This window comes from Canis lupus, chromosome 35 (genome assembly GCF_003254725.2).
Source record: "Canis lupus dingo isolate Sandy chromosome 35, ASM325472v2, whole genome shotgun sequence".
Taxonomy (NCBI): Eukaryota; Metazoa; Chordata; class Mammalia; order Carnivora; family Canidae; genus Canis; species Canis lupus.
Genome location: NC_064277.1, coordinates 16,918,076 through 16,943,801, shown reverse-complemented (window position 1 = coordinate 16,943,801; position 25,726 = coordinate 16,918,076). Strand labels below are relative to the sequence as shown.

Here is a 25,726-nt window from a genome sequence, read left to right as displayed (position 1 = left end):
GATGTGCCCATCACTTTACGACTCTAATTCCCACAGTCTAGGAGAGAGACAGACTCTAATTCCAGCCCAGGAGGGAAACAATCAAACCAATGGATTATGATGCGCCATGATAATGGTAGCTAACATTTACTGAATTCTTACTATGTGAATGCATAATGCCAGTCACTTTACGGGAATGACCTTGTTTAATTCTGACAGTAAACCTATGAAGTAGTTCATTCTTGGCCACATTTTGTAGATGATGAGGCATTTGAGATTTGGGAAGTTATGTAATTTGCCCTAGGTCATAGATAGTAGATATGTAAGGTTAAATGGGGCTGCTTCTGAGGAGTAGGATAAGAGGGAAAAAAGGCTGAGGATTTATAAATTCTCTACCTATCCAATATTTGAAATATGTGAGAGTGTGTCATCATATATGCAGGCCATGAGCCAAGAAACAGACAAGTATCCTTGCAGAAGGAAGCAGGCTAGGACAGTGGGATACTCAAGGTGGCCTGGGGAAAGTAGAAATGAGCACAGCACCAAAGACAGGCATTCGGGACCCAGACTTCTCGAGACATTCATCATCTCCTTCTGTGTCATTGAGTGAATGCTCTGGGAACTTCTACCTCTGGGACAGGATGTATTATTTATGATCCATAAGTGACAAGACAGTTTAAGAGAAACTCCACCCACCGGTCCATGATTTCCAGACCATTTCTTTTTTTTTTTTTAAGATTTTATTTTTATTTATTCATTAGAGACACAGAGAGGCAGAAACATAGGCAGAGGGAGAAGCAGGCTCCCTGTGGGGATCCTGATGCAGGACTCGATCCGAGGACCCCGGGATCATGACCTGAGCCAAAGGCAGATCCTCAACCATTGAGCCACCCAGGCGTCCCTCCAGACCATTTATGTGTCATAGATTATACTTCCTTCACATACTCCCTCCGTGGCATCCCCACCTCCACCCCAACAACCAACACTTGCAGAGTATGCAGAAGTATAGAACAGCCCAGACTGGATCCCCTCTTGTTCCAGGAGCTCCTCCTTCTTACTTAGGCTGCTTTCTGTGGTTGATTAGATGTGGATCACATCTAGAAGAGGAATGGCAGGCAGGATCATAGGGACAGGAATCTGACTGAATGCTTTCACACTTGGGCACCTGGCTGGCTCAATTGGAAGAGCATGCAGTTCTTGACATTGTAGTTGTGGGTTCGAGTCCCACGTAGGGTGTAGAGATTACTTAAACACATAAACTTTTAAAAAAGTGATATAGAGAGAATTGTCATCTGTTTTTTTGTGAAATGAAAGCAAACACCTCTTCTGGAGGAACCACAGCAGCAGAATAAGCATGGTGGGAATGGGGATGTTACTACCAATCCCACCACACATGGGACCAGAAAATTTAAAGCTCCATCCAGGGGGCACCTGGATGGCTCAGCCAGTTACTCTTGGTTTCTTCGGCTCAGGTCACGATCTCAGGGTCCTGGGATCAAGTCCTGTGTCAGGCTCCCTGCTCTACAGGGAGTCTGCTTCTCCCTCATCCTCTGCCTCTTGCCCTTCCCCAGCTTGTGCGTGCATGCACATTCTCTCAAATAAATTCTCTCAAATAAAAAAATAAAGTCCCATCCACAGCTCCCCTCCCTTCTTCCCTCCCTCCTTTGTGCCCTGGACTCTCTAACCCCCACTTCATGATCTCTCTCTGTCTCTCTGTCTCTCTCTCTCTCTCTCTCACACACACACACACACACACACACTCTGTCTTTAACTGAACCTAAATTTACTTAGAAGACAAGCTATCACTTGCTGCTCAGTACTGTTGGTTAGGTGTTATCAGGAAGTAGAACAAGAAAGCCATACACAAAGTTGTCAAAGGGGGCCACTTTGCATGATGTGTTCAAAGTTCATCTAGAAAGAGAGAAGATTAAATTAAACATGCAGAGAGAGATGAAAGATCACAGGGTTAAAAGGAAATGAGACTGTAATTTGAATTCTTGACTTTCTAGACTCTGGCGACAGCCCTTCATGAGACCCGGGGTACTTAGCTCCCCAAAGAGACATGTTCTTCCAATACGCTTCTCTTTTTGTGGCAGCCAGTTTGAGTTTCTTGCAACCCAATGACTTCTGATTAAGATATTCACTTTCCCTGCTTGGCAAACTACCCCTGAGCCATTAGGATCCAGCTCAAATGTCCTCTCGAGTGTGAAGCATCCCCCAGGATGGAAATTGCTGCCTCCCACCTAACTGGTTCACACGACCATGGGAGTGTGGCCCACTTTCTAAGGCATCTGGCACTTCTTCCCTTACCCTGGAACCCCTTGTTTCTGAATCCCTAGCAATTCCCATAAGCACTTCATGTGCCAGCTGCTCAGTAAACACTTAATAAATGAGTAGATTCATTAGCAAATGGGGTGTGGGTTGCGGGGGGAGAGCTTTTCCATTTTCTATCAGTGATCTCTATAGAATTAAAACCAGATTGCTCTGGTTCCCCTATACTTACCCATACAAGTTCCAATATGAAGCCTTTGCAAAGGGTTATATTCCCTCGGAAAGGCCTATGGTTTATTGTGGGCCTCTTCTCACCTTGTTTTGTCTTGTTTTCCGCTAGTTCCATATCATTCCTGAGCCCAGGTTCAAGAACTAAGGCTATTCAACATCTGGGGATAATCTCTTTGCCCTCTCACTGTGGGTTGCAGCCAGTGTGACTTGCCAAGCTATTTCTAAGCCATTTCTAAATGCCGGTCCAGGCATGTGCTATTCCAGAATCAGCCCAGCCCTGGCCTCCTAAATGTCTGTAGGAGAGAAGAGTCAGGAATCGCTGTTTCAAAGAATGGTCAGCTGAGTTGAGACACTTGGCGAGGTCATTGTGCTTATGAGGGTGAGTTATGGGTCTATGCACCAAGAGAGACCTCAGGGGCGCCAGGATGAGTCAGTCAGTTAAGTGTCTGTTGATTTCGGCTCAGGATGGCTTCCAATCCCACCTGAAGTATAAACGTAAAGACTCCCACCCAGCCATGTCTCCCAACCTCTCTCTTCCTCACTATGGTTCCTGCTCATCCTCTACTTCAAGGGCTCCTCCATGCAGCTCGCACAGTCCATTCCCAGATCATTTTCACCTTTGGATTTCCCCCAGGGCTGACTCTCCAGCACATATCACCCCAGCAACTTTTATTGTTTTCCTGCTCCAATGTCCCTGTGGTCCTGGCGCTCCACCTAAGACTGTACTTCCACATATACTCATATCACACCTCTAGCCTTCCCTAAATAACAGCAGCAGGACGAGTAACAATCAGTTACCACTGGCTGAATGTTTCATTTGAAGATATTAATTAATTAATTAATTAAAAGAGCAGACAGAGGGACAGAGGGAGAAGGAGAGAGAGAGTAATTCCAACCAGACTCCCCGCTGATCATGGAGCTAGACACGGGGCTCCATCCCATGACCCTGAGATCATTACCTGGGCCGCAATCAAGAGTCAGATGCTTAACCTACTGGGCCACCAGGTGTCCCTGAATGTTTCTTTTGTATGTGGGGGTCACCAAGCCAGGCATTCTACACATATTATCTCATTTCATCCTCACAACAACCTTGTGAAACAGATACTATTGTAACCACTTTACATGTAAGCCTGTGGGCTTGGATAGCCAACGTAAATACAGCAAGCAAGTTCCAGAAGTAGAAAACAGACCACACTCAGTCCCACACCAAAGTCTGCTTTTCTTACTATGCCACAGTATGGTAAGAGCCCAATATTCTCGGCAAATCCCACCTGCTACATCCTAGATCAGTTCCACAGAAAAAAACGGTTTTCTCTTGTATCTAGGATTCACCCTAGGATTCGGTGACTCTTTTGTGAAAGCTGCTTTATGCCTTAAACGGAGAAGCATAATTCCAGCAGACTGTTATTTATATTGCTTATTTTTTGTGCCAAAAAATATAGATGAATCAGGGCAAATCCATTATCACCCTTAGGAAAACGATTCACACGCATGTTCCAATTTGTATGGCTTTCACATCCCAAGGCCACCACACCCCAGGTATGTGAGCTTGAACAAGTCACTCTAAACTTTCTCTCCTAAACTTTCTCTTTATTTTTTATTGATCATTATAATGAAGGATAATTATAATTGTATAAAAATATTATTTTTAATAATAAATAGGGTTATTATGAGGATTAAATCATAGAACTTTGCTTGGTAAGTAGTCAGTATCGAATAAATGGTACTATTAATTATGGCAAAATATCAATGCTTTTTTAAAAAAATATTTTATTTATTTATTCATGAAAAACAGAGAGAGAGGCAGAGACATAGGTAGAGGGAGAAGCAGGCTTCCTGCGGGGATCCCAATGTGGGACTTGATCCCAGGACCCCAGGATCACTGCCTGAGCTGAAGGCAGATGCTCAATCACTGAGCCAACCAGACATCCCGAAATATCAATGCTTTTGTGGCAGATGGCTTGGAGCCCTTCTGTAGATGAAAGGTTTTTCTTGTCTACTGACTATTCACTAAAAACTTTTGTACTCTAAATGTGTGGAGGGTTTTCTTCTCACCAAGTAATTCTTCTATTATCAAGGGATCCCAATTGCATTTCTTACAGTTTAACTCAATTTTGACACTATCCATCCATCAGATGATACAGGTAAGGGCTCAATCCTACAAGACTGTCCTTCTGGGGGTCTGGGGTGGCTCAGTCAGTTAAGCATCTGCCTTTGGCTCAGGTCATGATCCTGGAGTCTTGGGATCAAGCCCTGCATTGGGCTCCCCACTCAGCAGGGAGTCTGCTTCTTCCTCTCCCTCTGCCTCTGCTTGTGCTGCTCTTTCTCTCAAATAAATAAATAAAATCTTAAAAAAAAAAAAAAAGACTGCTCTCCACTACCTTAGAAACCAGTCTAGGTTGTCACCATGTTCCTATGACCCACTCCTCCATTTGATCATTTGCTTGAACAGTTCACAGAACTCAGAAAAAACAGTTTATACTTGACCTTCAGCAACACAGGTGTGAATTGCATGGGTCCATTTATATGTGGATTTTTTTGGATACGGTACAGGACTATAAATGTGTTTTCCTTATGATTTTTCTCAACAATGATTTCTTTAGCTTACTTTATTGTAAGAATATAATATATAATACATATACAAAATATGTATTAATTGACTATATGAATTATCAGTAAGGCTTCGGGTTAGCAGTGGCTATTAGCAGTTAAGTGTTTTGGGGAGTCAAAAGTTATATATGAAATTTTGACTGTGTAAGGGGTCAGCAGCCCTAATTGACCCCATTGTTCAAGGGTCAGCTGGACTTACCAGATGACTGATTGATTATAAAAGAATACACCTTAGGAACAGCCAGATGGAAGAGATGAATAGGGCAAGGTATGTGGGAAAAGATGTGGAGCTTCCATATTCTCTATGGGTGTACCACCCTACCAGCACCTCCATGTGTTCACCAATCTGGAAGCTTCCCAAACCCCATCCTTTTTTTTTTTTTTTAAAGATTTATTTACTTATTCATGAGAGACACAGACTGAGAGAGAGAGGCAGAGACATAGGCAGAGGGAGAAGCAGGCTCCTCACAGGGAGACCAATGCGAGACTCGATCCTGGATCCCGGGATCATGACCTGAACCGAAGATAGGTGCCCAACTGCTGAGCCACCCAGGTGTCCCTTTTTTTTTTTTTTTTTAATGGAGGCTTCACTGTGTAGGCCTGATTGAATAAATCATTGGCCATTGGTGATTTATTCAACCTCCAGCCCCTCTCCCTTCCCCCAAGTCAGGGGTAAGAGGAAGTAGAGCTGAAAGTTTCAATCCAATCACATGGTTGGTTCCCCTGGCAACCAGTCCCATCCTGTGGCTTTTCAAAAATCACCCTAACTCACTGTTGATGCTCTGGAGCTATTCCAGGAATGAAGGACAAAACCCCTAATATTGTAAGGAAAGATGATCCTATACTCTAATCACTTTAGGTAATTACATGTTTTAGGACTTGTGAGCCACCAACCACGGATGGACACCAAAATACGTATTTATTGTATGACAACACAACACCCTTCCAGGGAGAGAATTATACCTTCCTGCCACAGTGATGTGAGGCTAGACCATGTGACTTGCTTTGTCTAGTGAAGATAAAGAAGTGATATATGCCATTTTGGAGTCAAAGCTTAAAGAGCTTTTGTGTGGTTTGCCACCTTTTCCTTTCCCTATGTCACAAATCTGGCATTATCCTGGCCAGGGGCTGTTTCATCAGCCTAGAACTCAGAATGCAAATAATAGCAGCCAAGTCACCACCAGGCTGTGATGGACGGGTCACATGAGTGAAACATAAAGCTCTGTTCTTATAACTAAGATTTGAAGGTTATTGATCATCATGATGTCACTTAGCCTCGGCTGACAGATACAGTTGTTAAACAGGATTTATAGAAAACCTCTTATTTGACAGTATTTGTCTGTTCTATCATTGCTCTTTGACCCTCTGTAGACTTGAGCCATTAGCAGTTCTTCCATCAGCCCAGTACCCACTTCTAACCAGAATACATCAGCTATTTCCAGGGTCCCCGGTATATTTATCATCAACTGCCAGTTCTTCAGAACCCATGGCGTTTCCAGTTTCTAAGGTAAAGCACGATTAACAAGCTTCTTCTAACAAAGAGCATATGCATGTAGGGGCGCCTGGGTGGCTCAGATGGTTAAGTGTCTGCCTTCAGCTCAGGTCATAATCCCAGGGTCCTGGGATGGAGCCCCGAACCTGGCTTCCAGTTCAGTGGGGAGTCTGCTTCTCCCTCTACCCTTCCCCCCACTCATGTTTTCTCTCTCCTTCTCTAAAATAAAAGTCTTTAAAAAAACCCAGCATATATATATTAAAAAAAAACAGCATATGCATACAGTGCATATACTGGCGCACACAGCAGCTGTATTAGTTAACTAAGATAGTCTTTGGGGATTGTAGAGATGGTTGAAAAGAACATCTGGGCAAGGCTGTGCCTTTGGAGAAAGGCACCCACCAGTCTTTCCATAGCTCAGCCCCAATCCAGGGTTCTTCTCAGGCTAAGCCAGCTCCCCAAAGAGCCTTTACTTCTACCAGCAGGGTCATGACCTCAACAAGCTGCCTTCCAAACCCTAAGCTTCTTTTTCCTCTGACTTTCGAGTGGGACACTGTCTGCTCGACTCTCAGAATTTTCCTTGATGTTGCTCAAGAAAAGCACTTGCATGCTTATTATCCTATTTTTATATAGGCAGGAATAAGGAAAACACCAAGCATAGGTATCTTAGAAAGTTCCAGATTCTTCTTAAGAAGATGTTATTGGTACTTTTGAGGGACTCTTAGGAGGGCTGATCAGCACTGACATACTGAGGGTTTACCCTGTTGGGGATTGTTCTAAGGACTGCTTTTCATTTCATACTGTGAAATACCCCAGACACCTAGGGAATGTGGGAGGGTCCCATGTACTGAGTCATGTTGAGTAACCTAGGCTCACTGAAGAGAGTCCTGATCCATAAATAATAGTGATTGTAGGGGATCCCTGGGTGGCTCAGCGGTTTAGCACCTGCCTTTGGCCCAGGGTGCGATCCTGGAGTCCCGGGATCGAGTGCCGCATTGGGCTTCCGGCATGGAGCCCGCTTCTCCCTCTGCCTGTGTCTCTGCCTCTCTCTCTCTCTCTCTCTCTGTCTATCATGAATAAGTGAATAAATAAATAAATCTTAAAAAAATAGTGATTGTGGTGGTAATATAACAACGACACTTGATGCTTATTTTACCCTTACCCTGGTCAGACCCTGGTCTAAGTGTGCCTGGCATGGCGAGGTAAGCGCCATCCTCATCACCATTTAGAGATCAGGCAATGGAAGCAAAGAGAGTATAAATGACTGGAATAAGGTCACACAGCCTGCAAGTGACAGAGCTGGAATTTGAACCTGAGTTGCAGGACCCAAAAGTGAGTGTTTTCATTTCCTTTTTCGACATGCTTATCATCTGTGCGTATCCAACTGTAAATATTACCCTTCTAAAGGGACTTATGGAAGGAAGGTGATGTTAGTAATATTTTGTGTAATTTATTGGCACTCTCCATGCTGACAGAATGGATGGATTAGTTACTGTTCATTGAGCATCTTGTCTTCTCAGTCACATTGGTGCTCTTCCCAGGCTAATTCTATCCTCACTGTAGAATCTAGGAGCAGGAATGTAGCTCAGCCTTGATAGAGCCTAGAAGGCTTTCGAAACCCCAACAGGTCTCTGGGCCCTAAGTGTCCTACACAACGGCTTCATGATTATTCTTCTTCAGAGCAGCATTCTGATCCTTCTGTAACTATGAAAAGAACAGCCAGTCTGCAGCCCTCAGGTTGACTGCTGGGAGGTGCCAGGCCCCATTCACAATGCTGTGGTGAGAACTTCACAGGTATTAACTCATGTTTTCCTCATAACAACCCTGTGAAGTCAGGGCTTTTCCTATCATCAATCACCATCATCCTATTTTATGAATAAGGAAACTGAGGCCCCAAAGAGTTAGTATAGATTTTCTTGCTCAGAATGGGAAGGTTCAGAATTCCAACCAGACAGTCCAATTCCAAGGGTCACACCCTCTGTTACAACCCTTAGAGTTCAAAGCCCAGATTTCCAGGGGGAAGAACCTGATAGACTCAGCATGTGGCAGGAATAGCCAGGAATACTGGCAGGTGGGGTTATACAGTACAAATATGGCAGCTGAAGCCTAGGAGCCAAGGGGTGAGGGGAGGGGAGAAGGAACTAGGAAGGTAGAACATTGTACATCAGGCATTTACTCCAACAGGCATCTCCCACGTCCTGTGTGGTAGGAGTTCAGATTCCCCATATATGCATGAACCTATTGAAGATTAGTGGGGGTTAAACAATTAGTTCCAAGCTATGTATTAAGTGAGACAAGATTTGAACACAGCCCATCTTATTCCTAGGCCTTACTTTATTACAACACACTTCCAGAGGAGGATGGCCAGAATAGAGGACGAGAGAAGGTGTTACATGGCAGATTGCATTTTCCATACAGGACTGCAAATATCACCCACCCCACACGATCTTCTGAATATACTACACTTTGACATTTCCCCCATTGAGATAACAAACAGAATGATAGTCCTCACCTTGGATTTGGAAGGGCCGTGATACCAGAGGACTTCTAAGGTATGTGCTGGTGGTACTCTTGAAATGCTCACACTTGGAACCTCACCACCATGCTGTGAGCAAGCTCAAGCCTACCCAGGCAGAAAGGCCATATGGAGACAGAACCTTGAGACCACTTGGAGACAGAGTAAACGCTGGCCTGCTCAGCTGTTCCAACCCCCTCATGGTTCCTGTAGTTACCATCTGACTACAACCTTGTGATAGAATAAGAGCCAGAACTGCCCAGGTGAACCCTTCTCAAATTGTTTTGAGTTGCTAGATTTGGGGAGGATGTATTATATTATACACAACAGCAAAACCCAGAACAGCATACTCAGAGGAAGAGAAGTTTTCACACGGACACGAGAGCCATCTTCAAGTATCTGAGGGGCTGTCACATATAAGAAGACACTGACTCGGAGAGTGAAACTCTAGGAGACAGCACTCATGTCAACACTTGGGGTTTACAAAGAGGCAGATTTGATTCTTCATGGAGATCCGCTACAACTATATAATGTTGGAATAGTCACCCAGCAGTGAGCACTGTACCACCGAACATACTCAAGCACAGGGAGGACCATTTTGGGGGATGTTATAGAAGGGTCTAGAAGACCCCCAAAAGGCACTTTGTCACTCTAAAAAGATATGATTCCAAGTGAGTTAAGCCTAGACTGTCTTGAAGAATAAAACAGTTTAGTAAACCCTTCTTAGAAGAGGTGAGGACTAATCTAGACCTTTAAAGTTGGAGAAGTTTGGGAAAGGAAAGCAGAAGGAAGGACCACTCAGCAAAGAGCCACTGGGAACTGTTTAACTAGCAGCACCTTGTTAACCATTCCCCCTCTTCCCTTAAGACTTCTCATCCATTTGTGATGGGTTATGGGCCATGATTTTTCTAGATCTTTCCCTAGCCACCAGCACCCCTTTTCCTCCCCAGTCCTCACATCTCATCGATTGCTGTCATTCATTCCACTCCTTACAATATGCCCCACATCTGTTATTCCTGTTCCCCCTGCACTGTTGCTGGCTTTGTTCTGGCCATTGCCACCTGCCATTGAGATGACACAACAGCCCTGAGTCATTCCCCAGGATGCTCTGAACCTGTCAGTCTCCCGCTTCCAAACCAGAACCTTCCTTCAATTCCCATTGCCTTTAGAAGTGAAACTTAAAAAAAAAAAAATTATTTGAGAGAGAACAAGTGAGCAGGAGCAGGGGGAGGCACAGAGGCAGCTCCCCGCTGAGCAGGAAACCAGACTCAGGGCTCAATCCCAGGACCCTGGGATCATGACCTGAGCAGAAGGCAGATGCTTAACTGACTGAGCCACCCAGGTGCCCCTAGAGCTGAAACTTTTTAGTCAGAAATTCCAGGCTTTCATGATGTAGCAGAGGGGAGGAGGAACACAAAATAAAAAGTACTGGGGTTGGGGGAAGAAACACTAATCTCTCTATTTGTTTCTTAGGGTCACTGTAACAGATCACCACAAACTGTATGGCATAATACAACAGATATTTATTCTCTCACGGTTTTGGAAGCTGCAAGTCCAAAATCGAGGTTAACACCTCCAAAGGCTCTAGGAAAGAATCTTTTCTTGCCTCTTTCTAGCTTCTCAGAGCTTCTGGAAATTCTTGGCAGTCCTTGGCCTATGGCTCCCATTACTTTGATCTCCACCTCCATCTTCACATGGCCATCTTCTCTGTGTGTGGGGTTCCAAAACTCCTGATTCTTTCTCTTATAAAGATACCAACCACTGGATTCAAGGCTCATCCCAGTTTGACCTTACCTTAACTTGGTTATGCCTGCAAAGGCCCTGTTTCCAACAAAGGTCACATTCACAGATTCTAGGAGTTCAGGCTTGAACAAATCTTTGGGAGGCACAATTCAACCCTCTATAATTCACACTGATGGAAACTACAGAACAATGGCTTCGCATGGGGATGGAATCCTGCTTGTGAAAAGGTTCTGGATGACTTTAGGAACAGGGGACATAATATTAAATAGGGTACTAGATCACCAGAAGGGGTTTTTTTGAGCAATGGAATAGTATGCATGATGAAAGGATTATCAGGAAAAAAATCAGTCGGGAAGCTGGATTTAGGGGAAATTATAGGAGGTAAAACTAGGAAGTTAAGAGGATGTCTGAGTAGCTGGAAGGTGAGGAGAGACGCACAGAACTAGCTGGTTGACCTCAGGAGGTTCTTAATCTTGCCTTCTTAAATTCAGCATTATATTGCAAGAGCGTAGAACAGGGTCACATAGTAGGTCCTCGGGTCACATTTGTTGGGGAGGCGAATGGGTGGACAAAGTAGGCTTTTGCTAGTAGGAATGGAAAAGAAAGAAGATGCCGCAGGCCTTTCGGAGGTGAGCTGAATTCGTGGACCCTAGAACAAGACAGAAGTGAGGTGGGGCATTATTTAAAGGCAAGCCCACGCCTGAATTGAACCTCTCACGCCACCTGCGCACACAGTGGCCTTACACCTGACCCCCGCTCTAGTTTTCCCCGCCACAGAGCGTGTCTGGAGCACGGGACGCCTCACTTTACTCCTGTCTGTGCATCTTCTCCCGCACTCTGCACACAGTGGGCCCGCAGCTCACCTTTCGGCGAACGGATGAACAACTGAATTCCCACATCTAAGCAAACTCTCAAGTATTTCCCCCAGATTCAGACTCTTGAATTTTAAACTGTCCTACACTTCAAAATGCCTGGCGCACTCTAAGCTCCCGATAAGCACTTGTTGAACCAAACCGAAGAAGTCAGATTCACCCAGTTCGGCCCCGGCAGCCAGCGAGGTCTGCATTTGGCAGGACCACGGAGCCCAGGGCTCGTACCTGAAGGACCGTCCTGGGCTCCCGGGCGCGTGGAGGGGGAGGGAGGCGAAGGGGGGAAGCGGGGCGAGGAGCACGGGCTGTTGGTGGCGGACGCCCAGGCGCCCCTCGCTTCGGGCGCCCGCTGGGACCCGAGAGCACCGCGGCGCGCGGGTGCGGGGCGCGCGGGGTGCGGGTGCGGCGCGTGGGGGATGCGGGGCAGCGCGCGTGTGCGGGTGTGCGGGGTGCGGAGGTGAGGGGCGCGGCGCACGGGGTGCGGGGGTGCGGGGCGCAGAGCACCGGGTGCGGGGCGCGCGGGGTGCGGGGGCGGCGCGTGGGGGATGCGGGGCGGCGCGGGTCCGGGTGTGCAGGGCACGCGGTGCGGAGGTGAGGGGCGCGGCGCACGGGGTGCGGGGCGCGCGGGGGGGGCGGCGCACAGGGTGCGGAGGTGCGGGGGGCGCGGGGGGGTGCGGCGCACGGGGTTCAGGGCGCGCGGGGTGTGGAGGTGCGGAGCGCGAGGGAGGCGGAGCACAGGGTGCGGGGCACGCGGGTGCGGGGCGAGCGGGGAGCGGAACATGCGGTGCGGAGGTGTGGGTCGCGCGGGGTGCGGGTGCGGATCGTGTGGGGGGCGCGGGTGCGGGGCACGCGGGGGACGGCGCAGGGGGTGCGGGGCACCGAGGTGAGGGGCGCGGCGCACGGGGTACGGGGTGTGGGGCGCAGAGCACCAGTGCGGGGCGCGCGAGGGGGCGGCGCACGGGGTACGGGGCGCGCGGGGAGCGGAGCGTGGGGTGCAGAGGTGCGGGGCGCGCGGGTGCGGGGGTGCGGAGCGCGCAGGGGGCGGCGCACGGGGTGCGGAGGTGCGGGGCACGCGGGTGCGGGGCAAGGGGGTGCGGGCGTGCAGGGGGCGGCGCACGGGGTGCGGGGTGCGGTGCGGGGCACGAGGTGCGGAGGTGAGGGGCGCGGGGTGCGGAGGTGCGGGTGCGGGGCGCGCGGGGTCCGCGATCCGGGCGCGCTCCGTGCCGCGGGTGAGGCCTGCCCGGCCGGCCCGCCCCGGAGCTCCGGGGTGCGGGAGACGGCGGCCCCGCGGGGGGCTCGGGTCCCGGCCGCCCGCCCGCCCTCCGCGCCCTCCGCGCCCTCCGCGCCGTCCGCACCCGCGCCGCGCTCCGGGGACACGGGCCCTTCCCGGCGCTCGGGGCCCGCGGGCGGGGCGCGGAAGATGGCGGCGCGGCGGGGCCCGGGGCGGGCGCGAGCGGAGGCGGGCGGCGCGCGCGGCTGGGCCGGAGCGGCCAGAGCGGCTAGAGCGGCGCCTGGGCCCGGCGCGCGGCCGCCGCCTCCGCCTCCGCCTCCGCCTCCGCCTCCCCGCCCCGCCCCGCCCCGCCCCGCGCGCCCGCCCGCCCGCGCGCCCGCCCCTCCCCGGCCGGGCCGAGCCCCGCGTCGCGCTCCCCCGGGATGGCCCGCGCGCCTCGGCGCTGCCTGGCGGAGCTCACGGCGGAGCGGCGGCCGTGCTCGGGGGGCGCGCGGCGGCGGCGGCGGCGGCGGCGGGGCGCGTGAGGGGCGGCCCGGGGCCGCGCGGGCGCCGCCAACATGTCGGACACCAAGGTAAAAGTTGCCGTCCGGGTCCGGCCCATGAACCGGCGAGGTGAGGAGCTTTCCGCTCGTTTTTATCCGTGGTCGGGCGGAGGGCGGGGGCAACTTTGCAAAGTGCGGGGGCGGCGGGGGCGGCGGGGGCGCGGGGGCGCGGGGGCGGCGGGGGCCGGGGGGCGCGGGGGCGCACGGCTGCCGCCTGGGTCCGGCCCCGCGCCCCCGCCCCCGCCCCCACCCCCCCTCCCCGGGGACAGCCGGGCGCCCGGGGCTGCGGGCGGGATGCTCGGCGCGCAACGGGCCTCTGCCCTCCGCTTTCAGAACTGGAGCTGAACACCAAGTGCGTGGTGGAGATGGAAGGCAACCAGACGGTCCTGCACCCGCCTCCTTCCAACACCAAACAGGGAGAAAGGTAAAGCGGGCGCGGCGAGGGCGCGGAGGAGGAGCCCACCCGCCGGCTCCTGCGAGTTGGATCCCGGAACACGGGGGGCTCCTGCCCATTGTTAGGAGGCCGCCTCCAAGTTTGTCGCACGCTCCCGGCCGAAGCTGCTGCAAGTCCAAGTTCCTCCCCTCCCGCTGCCCCCGCGCCCGCCCCCTCCCACCGCGAGCGCGGCAGCCGGGGAGCCCGGGCCGGCCGGGTGCACGCGGGGGGCGGGGGGCGGGGGGCGGTGCAGCCCTCGACGGCCAGTTCCACACTTTACAGATGAGAAAACTGAGGCCCGAGGCCGGCAAGTGACCATCCCAAGGCCTTGGTTTCGTGGAACCCAGTGCCCCCCCCTCCCCCCCCAGCCACTGCACAGTTTGCTTTATTTGGCGGAATTGTTTTGGGACTTTGTACGTAAGATGGGGGGGAGCCCCCCCCCCATCCATCATAAAGCAGAACAGTATTGTAGGATGCGAGCTCAGGCGTGGACCATTTAAAATTATTATTTTGTTGGTGCTGGGTCGAGATAATGCCTGCATGTAATGCGCGAATTTTGATTTTCAAGGAAACAAAAGTAGTGCCCTGAGCTGTGTAGACACTGGGGGGGATGTTTAAAGGGGCTGCATTTACTAGATGGCAACATATTTGCATTTGAAAAGTGGTAACTCTTGGATCCTTATTAATTCCGCTCTCTTCCACGCAGCAGTATGGGAAAATGCCTTAAAATAATCTGAATATTTGGCATTTTTCTGGTAAGCCCCTGAGAAGAAAACGGTTGGAATTCATTCAGTATAGCAATGCAGTAGCTTGTAAAAATAGAAAAGGAGGAAAAAAAAAAAAAACAAAAAACCCGGGAGATTTGACAGAATTAATTCCTCTGGGACGTGAGGATGCGTGTGTTTCTAAAAGTCACCTGTTGATTGATGTGCTGCATTTTAGTGGTTTTTGCTCTTGGGAGATTTTTCACTGAGTATAGACTGAAGTAGGGTTTGTATATTTTACCGCTAAAGGGAGCAGCTGCGTCTGTTTTGTAATCATGCCATGTTCAGGCACGGTTTTGCTAAATTTTGGGGAAGAAGTTGTCGGGAGATAAGCCGAGGAGGTCTTGGCTTTTTGTGTTGAGGCTGGAAATTTTTATTCAGTTTGCAAACATTCTGCTACCTATAACAGATCGTCATGGTGATAGGAAATAGCTAAAGTTATATTGAAAATGATGTGTGACTAAATGCTTTTCGGTGATAGATGTATCCTTGGATAATACTTTTAGATCCATTTTAAAGATTTATAGTATTTTGGGTACGTTTGTAGTGGTGTAGTATATTTTGCGGTGCTAGTGAACTGAGTAAATTAAAAAATTTACAGATTTAATCAGATGCCCACATCAACATTTTTTCCCCCCCTAAACCTGGATATTTTTCTATTGTTTCCTCCCCAAATTCTGCTGGGTCAGATTCTTCAAGGCAGCCTGGGAAACAGGTAGAATGTTAGCTCCTGTTAATGTAGCCACTGCTTCTGTGCTCCTTGCTGGCTTGGCACCTGCTCCTTGTCACTCTTAACCGTAGGGAGTATTACTGTTAGCTACTGTTTAATGAAATGAAGCTTTGTGATTTGTGGAGGGAAACATTTAATTTTGTGGTACTTGGATGGGAACGATTTAACTGTAGAGGATTGGTTAGGAATGCTAAATAATGAGTTGATCATTTTTAGGGCCACCACTGCAGTTATGAATCAGGACATTTTAAATAAAGATTTGTAGGGTGATTTGGGGATTCATCCATCTGCTGGCTTATTGGAATAGCCCCTTATCTGAAATTGTTAAGAGCAGCATTGAAACCTAGGCGTTCTGTTGTTTCGTCCTCCTGACAGATAGGATTCTTTGGTGGATGGACCCTCTCTGTGGGATTCTGCCTGGGGACTGGTCACTCAGTTTATAGAAAACTGGAGTGGAGTCTATCCAGCAGTGCTGCTTGTAGGTTAGGATTACTGTCTTTGCAAGGATGGAGACACCAAATGCATTTTGATTTTCATTATGCAGCTTGGTTTCATATTTCTCCACCAGGTTTTCCCTTAAAGCAACAGTGCATTTAAAAATAGAAAGGAAAAAAAAAAAAATAGAAAGGATTCCTCCCTTGGGCTCTGGGTTGATTAATTACAACAGTGCTTCGTGTTTGCATTTCATTTCTATCATTTGTTTTGAGATAGAGCTCAGGGAAAGGTGGGAATATTATTTTTCTTACCTAGAAGTTCAAGGCTTGAAGTATAAGAAGTCTTTAAATAATATTGGCAAACCCGTGTCAAAGTTAGAATTATTATTTTCCTGAAAATTGCCAGAAATTGTTAATGTATTAACCACAAATAGAATTTTTTTTAAAGATTTTATTTATTCATGAGAGACACAGAATGAAAGAGAGGCAGAGACACAGGCAGAGGGAGAAGCAGGCTCCATGCAGGGAGCCTGACGTAGGACTCGATCTCGGGTCTCTAGGTCAGGCCCTGGGCCGAAGGCGGTACTAAACCGCTGAGCTACCCAGGCTGCCCACGAATAGAAATTTTAAATTAGTAAGTGAGAGTTTTCAGTTCTCCCAGTAAAAACAAGCAGGGATGTTTTGATTTCCAGGGAAAGAAACAAATAGGCTTAGCTTTCATAATGTCCCTTCCCCCACCCCCATGGAATCAAAGCCAAGACTACACGTTAAAGGCTAAAAGACCATAGAGCTTCTGAGGTTAAAGATATTTGTTTTGAAATTCTAAAATTATAATACAACACAGAGGTCCTGGTTAATACTTGAGATATATATTGATCACCATTTTGAAACATTAAGATATATATGAACATGTTTTTAAAAGTAATACTGCATTTATATCCAGGAGATATTTATGAAGTTTATATCACATGGCTCCCAGCACAGAGGATCCAAAGATCACTGTGGGCCTAGTGCCTATATCAGAGGTTCGCACCTTTGAGAGATGTGAGAAGGAAGAGGGAAAAATAGAATACAGTGAGGTAGATTATGTAGACTATACTTTTGTCATCATATGCACTATATTATTTGGAGATTACCTGTTTCCTCTTCTGTCTCCTCCTGAGGATGCACGCTCCCTGAAGGCAGGTACCTTATCCTGCTTACCTTTGTGTCCCGTGCCCTAAATAGCACATCGCAGGTGCTCAGCAAGTGTCAGCACTGAGTAGGCTCCCTAGTGTGATGAGGGTACTGAGGAGGGGCTATGGAAGTGACCCAGCCTGCAAGGAAGGTGGCATTTGTGCTAGTCATGTGGGTGCTAAGAATGTAGGTTCACTTTTTCAAGATTAGGAGAAAGTCTTCTGTCAAAGAAAGCGAAAGCATGCCTGCTGCAGATTACTTCTGGCTGGTTGTGTGTATGTGTGTGCACGCACACGCGGTGCATGGAATAGAATGCAGAATCAAGGCAAGTCAGCAGGGGGGAAGAGAATGAGAACCCCAGTTTGCCCAAATTAATGGCTTAACAACCAAAGTATGAACAGATACATAGGGTAAAGTCTTCTTTTGCACTATTACCTCCCGTTCTTCTCATCCCCTCATCTCTCCAAAAAAAAAAAAAATAATAATAATAATATTTTCAGACACACACAAACACACATACATGAATATATTGTTTATGTATGTTTCAACAAATGTCTTTTCTAACTTTACCCATATTTTAATACTCATTCTTTTTTTTTTTTTTACATCTAGTTTGGATGAGAGTGGTGTTTTAAAAACATGGATGGGATCCCTGGGTGGCTCAGTGGTTTGGTGCCTGCCTTCGGCCCAGGGCCTGATCCTGGGGTCCCAGGATCGAGTCCCATGTCCGGCTCCCTGCGTGGAGCCTGCTTCTCCCTCTGCCTGTGTCTCTGCCTCTCTCTCTCTCTCTCTCTCTCTCTCTCTCTGTGTCTCTCATGAATAAGTAAATAAAATCTTTAAAAAAATATATATAGATGGATGGCTTATGCATCTGATTTTTATAACTTTTAGGAAGTAAAGCTTTATCATGAAGAGAGTATAATGGAACTTGTTTCTATAGAAGTTTTTGTTCTTGTTTTATATAAGTGAATCTTTGGGTAAGCATTCAAAGCAATGTGCATGTATAACTTGGCTGGGCTAAAAGAAGAATGGGATAAATTTAGGCTCTTAGTAAAAGAGCATCAAAGTTTTAGCTACTTGCCCAATTTTTCCATACTGCAAAATGTGCCGTGTAGTGTGTAAAGTGTATCTCCGAAGGTCAGTGGTAGAAAGCTACGTTTCTTGGTTGACTGGTTGACTGTATATATATTTTTTAGTTCATGTATCGTATGTTGCAATTTTTTTTCCAAGCTGGCTTCCCCTGCTATTCCAGTGGCTTCTAGGATGGCTCCTTCTGCTTGAGTATATTTGCAGACCAGAAATTTAGAAATTAGTGAAAGTCATGTGAAATTTAAAAAATAGATCATCTAAGAATCAGTAATAATTCCACCTTATAAAATTATTTGATTTGAATTCTCTTTTGTTTCCTTGTGGTTGTTATGTTTCTTTCTAGCTCAAATATTATAGTTGGCTGTAAAAAAGCAGAGCATTTAGGTTTCATTAATATAAGAGTGATTATTCTTCATGCATGACATTAGTGGTATTTTATTTATATATATATATATATATATACATATTTTAAAGATTTATTTATTTATTCATGAGAGAGAGAGACCCAGGCACCCCCCATTAGTGGTATTTTAAAGAGCATTATAATGGAATATTGTCATTAGCTGTCAGTGTTTGCCATGCCTTTGTTTTAAAATAAAGGTAGAGGGACACCTGGGTGGCTCAGAGGTTGAGCATCTGTTTTCGGCTCAGGTGGTGATCCTGGGGTCCTGGGATCGAGTCCCACATAGTCTCCTCTCGAGGAGCCTGCTTCTCCCTCTGCCTGTGTCTTTGCCTCTCTCTCTGTCTCTCTTGAATAAATAAATAGAACCTTTAAAAAGTGAAAGATTTCAATCTACCTTTATATATTTTTTTAAGATTTATCTATTTATTCAAGAGAGACACACAGAGAGGCAGAGACACAGGCTCCTTGAGAGGAGCCTGATGTGGGACTCGATCCCAGGACTCCAGGATCACCACCTGAGCCGAAAACAGACGCTCAATCGCTGAGCCACCCAGGTGTCCCTGGAATCTCTTATTTTTAAAAACAAAAGTAAAACTAATTATAATGCAGTGTAGATTAGAGTAGTGATTTAAAAATCATTTTGTTCACAGTCCACAGTTAAAAATACATTTAATATCACAGACAGTGTGTGTGTGTGTGCGTGCGCACTTGAGTGAAGGTTCATGAAAATATTACTGTGTGCAGCGTATTTGTTACTTCCTATCTCTCTCTGTTCTAATTCATTTTAGAAATGATGATTGACTTACTGAATTAATTTCATAGTCCATTAATGATTTATAAATTTATAATTTGAAAAACAAGGTTAGTGGTTAAGAGGTTGGGTTCTGAATGTGTGTTTGTGGTTGCACACGTACATGTATATGTGTGTGTATGTAAAATCAGTGTATTTTAGTGGTGCCTGGGTGGCTCAGTGGGTTAAGCCCTTGCCTTTGGCTCAGGTCATGACCTCAGGGTCCTGGGATTGAGCCCCGCATGGGGCTCTCTGCTCAGCAGAAAGCCTGCTTCTCCCTCTCCCTCTGCCTGTCGCTCCCACTCCTTGTGCTCTCCCTCTGTCAAATAAATTCTTAAAAAAAATGTAAATTCAGTGTACTTCATTTTTTAAGTAATCTCTTTTGATTAATTAATATAAGGGGGCTTGAACTCATGACCCTCATGATCAAGTCTCATATTCTTCTGACTGAACCAGCCAGGTGCCCCTAGTGTACATAATTTAAAGTGTAAAGTAGATTTTATAATTTGTAAAATCTATGATAAAAAGAAGGAATCCTCTTTTTTCATTTCTTTCCTCAGAAGCAACCACATATAGCAATTTTAGCTCATCCTTTTGGAATTTTCCTCCATATTTCTGAATAACAGGCTGGTAGTGCTAGTTTTTTTTTTAAATTTTTTTATTTGCTCTGTGTTTTCATTCTATGTCCCATCCTCCCCACCCCCAAATTCTTCCCATCCCCCATTTTCCCAAAATACTTATATGGTAATTTTGGTTGTGTCAATATTTAGTGTTTATATTACTTATGGTTATATAATATAGTCAGCTACTTACAGTTGAGCCATGTGCTCTTCTATGATTTCTTTTACAGTCATACAAAATTTTTTGTTTTCCCTGGAGTTAACTATTGTTTTTCTTTTTTCTTTTTTCCTTAATTTGCTTCGTTTTCTATGTACTTCTCCTTAATTCAACATTTAAATTTTCTGCCCCTTGCATAAATCTCCTTTCAAGACATTTAAACACATCAGGTACTCTCTTGATTTCATCTCCTTAGAGACATTTCTTCTTAAGCCTTCCAACATGCTCCTTTATGAACTGGCAGTCTTCTCTGCCTGATATAGCTGTCATCTTGGGGTTGCCTGTCACATCATTTTGAGGATTTTACCTCTCTTCTATGTGGAATCTCTTGTTTTTTTGTTTCTGTTTTCTTTCTTGGTTTACTGCCTTAATTTTGTAGAGCATATTATTTAGTAGCTTCCTTTGAAAGGGTGTTTGGAAGGTAAAGTTTTTGAAGCCAAGAAAATATCTATTCTACTACTCATCTCATTGGTAGTTTCCATGGGTATCAAATTCCATTTTTATAGACATTTGGTTGCTCTGTTGTCTTTTACTTACCTGTGTTTCTGTTGAAAAGTCCAAAGCGATTTGGGTTTTTTTCTTTCTTTTTTTTTTTGAATTAAAAAATTCTTTTAAATTAAAAAACATTTTCTTTAAAGACTTTATTTATTTACTTGACAGAGAGAGAGTGAATGCCTGTGTGCCCACAAGCTGGGGATAATGACAGAGGAAGAGGAAAAAGCAAGCTCCCCACTTGCTCTCTGCTTAGCAGAGAGCCTAATGTGGGGCTTGATCTCAGGACCCTGGCTGGGATCATGACCCAAGCCGAAGGGAGATATTTGACCAACTGAGTCAACCAGGTGCCCTGCTCTTTGGGTTTCTAATCTTTTAGATGTGACATGGATTTTTACTCTCTGGAATCTTGTAGAATATTCTTTTCTTCCCCATTTTTGAGAAATCACAGTAGGTCTTTCTAACCTGGAAATGTATATGCTTCTTGTCTTTTTGTTCTGCCTTCTGGGAGATTTCCTCTTATCATCCATCTTTTATGTTTAATTTTTCTTTTACTTTATCATTTTTAATTTCCAAGAGCTCTTTTTTTTTTTGGTCTCTGGCTTTTTTTTTTTTTTAAGATTTTATTTATTTATTCATAGAGACACAGAGAGAGAGAGAGAGAGAGAGAGAGAGAGGGGCAGAGACACAGGCAGAGGGAGAAGGAGGCTCCATGCAGAGAGCCTGACATGGGACTCGATCCAGGGTCTCCAGGATCATGGCCTGGGCTGCAGGCAGCGCTAAATCGCTGTGCCACCCGGGCTGCCCATCTGGCCTTTTTTTTTTTTTAAATTAAAAACTTTATTTATTATTTTTAAAAAATTTTATTTATTTATTCATGAGAGACACACACAGAGAGGCAGAGACACAGGCAGAGGGAGAAGCAGGCTCCATGCAGGGAGCCTGATGTGGGACTCGATCCTGGGTCTCTGGTATCACACCCTGGGTTGAAGGCGGTGCCAAACCGCTGAGCCACCTGGGCTGCCAGTAAATCCTATAATTGAAGGTAGTAGGTGCCCTAGTCAATGCTTAATTAACAGCATTCATGAAGATAATTAGCTATAGTCAGTACAAGAAACCATGTAAGTAGGAATATCCTGTTTCTGTATCACTAAAATTTTAGTTGATTTTTTTTTTTTGAGTTATCTTTAATTTAAAAATATCTATGTTTGTTTGGCTGGGAAATTTTTTCTACCTGATACCAAACTGGCCAGTTTATCACTGTACCCGTTAAATTGGCTGTTTTTGAAAAAATCTAGTTAGAGATAAGCAGATAACTTGGATTGTTTCTGATGTTTAACAAAATTACACAGGCCATGCACTCATATATTTTTCAGGAATGAATTATATTTTTCAGAAATTTTTCAGGAATGAGTTTCCCCAAATAGGCCTTTTGAAGACATCAAGGTTTCTCAGAATTATTCAGCCACCCCCTTCTCAAATCTTCCCTCGAGCTATACTAGAGAAGGTGTTTATGCATTTAGAATTTATTTATTTACTTATTTTCCTAAAGATTTTATTTATTGATTCATGAGAGACATAGAAAGAGAGGCAGAGACACAGGCAGAGGGAGGAGAAGCAGGCGCCATGTAAGGAGCCTGATGTGGGACTCGATCCCGAGAATTCAGGATCACACCCTGAGCCAGAGGCCGCTCAATGGCTGAGCCATCCAGGTGCCCCTGCATTTAGAATTTAAAGGAGTTTGGAGAACATTACCAGCATAGGAAACAGAATAGCAGAGAAACCAACACAGAAACACCCAGAAAGATTACATTGTGCCTTGACAACGTAAGAAGTTCAGTTTATTAGCAACAGAGCTGTCAATAAAGGAAGTAAGGCTAAAATTTATATGAAAACATCTATTAGGGGCACTTGGGTGGCTCAGTTAGTTAAGCATCTCCCTTCAGCTCAGGTGATGATCCCAGGGTCCTGGGATTGAGCCCCGCATCGGGTTCCTTGCTCCGGGGAGCCTGTTTCTCTCTTTACCACTGCCTGCTGCTCCCCTGCTGTACTTTCTTTCTCTGTCAAGTAGATAAATAAAACTTAAAAAAACCAAAAAACATGTATTAAAACAATCAAGAATTGTTTTTTTTTAAAAAAAATTATTCATTTATTCATGAGAGAGACACAGAGAGAGAGAGAGAGAGAGAGAGAGGCAGAGACACAGGCAGAGGGAGACGCAGGTTCCATTCAGGGAGCCCCACATGGGACTCTATCCCGGTTTTCCAGTATTATGCCCTGGACTGAAGGCCGCGCTAAACCACTGAGCCACCTGGGCTGCCCAAGAATTGATTTATGTGGGATTCAGGAGTTCTTTTGTTTTTATTTTTGTTTTTTGTTTTTTGTAGGATTTATTTATTTATTTTAGAGAGCACATACATATGTGTGAGCAAGGGGAAGGGCAGAGGGAGAGGGAGAATCTTCAAGCAGACTCCCTGCTGATCATGGATCCTGACAAGGGGCTCAATTACAGGATCCTGAGATCATGACCTGAGCCAAAATCAATATTCGGTCACCCAACCAACTGAGCCATCCAGGTGCCCCGGGAGCTATCTTTTCAGAGAAAATCACTCTACAAAATATTTCTGGGGTTTTAGACTTGCAAATGTAAGAAGAAAATGTGAGAAATTCCTCCTTCAGAATTAGTTTATTTGGAATTTTATCACCCAACAATTCTGTGAAAACTAAATAAACAAGTTAAGTATTCACTTCTCTAAAATTTTACTTGTAAAAATGCATAATTCTTCCATTTGATTGTTGGATCTAAGGTTAAGAGGGAAAGTAGAGGGAAGATATCCTTGCAGACTCTTGGGAATTGGACAACCCATCTATGCCTCATTATTTGCTTGAGTCCTGTCTGGATTTCATGTTTCTATGAAATGAACAATTCAGTAAATCATGATAAAAGTAGTAGAACTGTTTTACCAGATTATTCTTGCAGTGGATTTTTCACATCAAAGCACAATTATATCTTTTAAAACAATTGCTTCCTCAGATACTCTAAAATTTTTTTTTCATAGGTAACTTTATGAGATGTATGGCAGAAAGACAAAGGGGTGGGGGTCATTGTCTGTCCAGACCTAACCAGTTCTTTTCCCTCTACCTTCATTTTGTCTGTGTCTAAGTAATACACAAATTTGCAGTCACAGTTTTGTGTTTTGCTTTTCTCCCATTTCTATTCTGTTATGCTGTATAATTTTCATAATTATAATTTTAATAGTTCAGTAGTCTGTTTAGTTTCATAATTTTTAACCATTTAAATGATTTTTAGACCTTAAGGTTTCTCTTAGGATTATAAATAACAGCATCTTTATGACGTTTTTTAGAATCCTTTGCTAACTGAAAGGTGTTTCTTGTCAAGCACACATGCTAACAAAGAAATTTACCTTTGAAATGGTTATGACCAGCATGAACTATTCTCTTACATTATAATGGAATTAAAAGTTGATAATTTGCAGATTTAAGTATACTCTATAGGTCATGAGAAAAATGATTTTGTTTGGGCAGTAACAGAACCAGGAGTTCTCACTCTTGAGTGTGCATCAGAGTTTTGGAGAACTCCACCTCAATCAAAAGGTTCTGATCCAGTAGGTCTCAGATGTGGCTTGAGAATTTACATTTCTAACAAATTCCTAATGATGCTGATGCTGTTAGCTTAGGATCAGACTAGTGGTTTAGACTAGTACAGACTAGTGCTTTAGGTTGAGACAACTACTGGTTTAGACTAGTACTGTCCAATAGAATTTTCTGGGATGATGGACATGTTCTATATATCTACATCCAGTATGGTAACCACCAGCTGTATATGATAACTGAGCTCTTGGTATGTGGCTGGTGCAACCAAATAACTGAATTTTAAATTTTGCTTAATTTTCATTAATTTAAATTTAAACAGCTGCATGCTTGTGGCAGGTGGCTACCGTATTGGACAGCAGCGGTCTGGCCATGATTGCTCATTAGAATCAGCTGGGGTGCCTTAAACAGATGCCTGGGTCCTACCCTTGGAGCTTCTGGCTGAATTGGGCTGTAATACACCTTAGGTATTGAGATTTTTAAGTGCCTTTCAGATGTCCCAGTAACGATCATTGTTCAACTCATTGCCCCCAAACTTAGTGGTTTCTAAAATAACCATTTTCTTATGTTCATGGATTCTGTGGGTCAGGAATTCAGGCAGAGCAAAGCAGGTATGACGTATCTGTTCCACAAGTCTGGGACCTCATCTTTGAAGACTAGAAGTCTGAGGGTTTAGACATCTGAAGGTTTGCCTGGGTTGAGTGTCCAAGGTGGTTAACTCACATGGTTGGCAGTTGATTCTCGTGTGTAGCCAAGATTGAGAATGACTGGTCCAGTTTAATAAATCAGATTTGATAGCCCAAGTGTCACACCTTGTCCCTTGGTTGGTTTATTTTGCCACTTTGATTGTGATCATGTACTCACAACTATTAACTCTCTGAAAATTAATGTAGGAAAGCTCATAAAATTGGCCTACGTATTTACCTTATTAAGGTAATTTATGGAACTTTCATAGGACTTTCCTGTGCCAAGGGTATATATTACTGTGAACATAAAGTCTCATAAAGCTAAATAAATTCTCTCCCATTAAGAAGAAAAGAAAGAAAAAAAAATGCCTCCTACTCCCTAGCCAGGTGTGTTTAATAAAAATGCCTCTCCTGATTTGTTTTTTCTTGAATTCCGGCAGCAGGGGAAGGAATTACCTAAGTTATCTAGATGCAGAGTACTTGCCTCCTGCCTATCCTTTGCCTAGATGCTGACTTCTTGGGAAGCACGGGCTCCTCAGCTTTCGAGTGGCCTGTGGGCCACAGTTCCTGCTTATAGGGCCGGTCACGGTGCAGCCCTTCAGCTTCAGCTCCTGTACAGTCGCGGGGCCTGGGGGCCCCGTGTATATGGAGGGTCAGCATGGCGGGATGAACTGGCAGTCGAAATGCTGTCTGGTTCTGCCGCTAACTTGGCATATATCCCTGAGCTAGCCATCAGGCCTTTTCCATCTGAATTCCTACATCTGTATAATGGAGGGCTAGACAAGGTAATCTTAAAA

At 45.5% G+C, this 25,726-nt stretch overlaps 1 protein-coding gene and 1 long non-coding RNA gene across 9 annotated transcripts in view; one reads left to right on the top strand and one right to left on the bottom strand.

The window, feature by feature from the left end:
* Positions 1-10,599: 10,599 nt before the first annotated feature.
* LOC118353372 (uncharacterized) lies at positions 10,600-12,159 on the bottom strand. Its single transcript, XR_004812183.2, has 2 exons — positions 11,939-12,159; positions 10,600-11,490 (listed from the first exon to the last, which is right to left on the bottom strand). It is a non-coding gene; the product is annotated as an uncharacterized LOC118353372 (long non-coding RNA).
* A 1,132-nt stretch (positions 12,160-13,291) lies between these two features.
* Positions 13,292-25,726, top strand: part of KIF13A (kinesin family member 13A) — a 211,328-nt gene continuing 198,893 nt past the window's right edge. For 6 of the 8 annotated variants that reach the window (XM_049105945.1, XM_049105942.1, XM_049105940.1 and 3 more), the window contains exons 1-2: positions 13,292-13,553; positions 13,817-13,907. Coding sequence is in view for 7 of the 8 variants with exons in the window: in XM_049105942.1 (XP_048961899.1) it covers positions 13,499-13,553; positions 13,817-13,907 (146 nt within the window). In the remaining variant the exon portion in view is untranslated. The remainder of the gene's footprint in view (positions 13,554-13,816; positions 13,908-25,726) is intronic. The other 2 variants (XM_049105944.1, XM_049105943.1) reach the window with 1 other exon arrangement.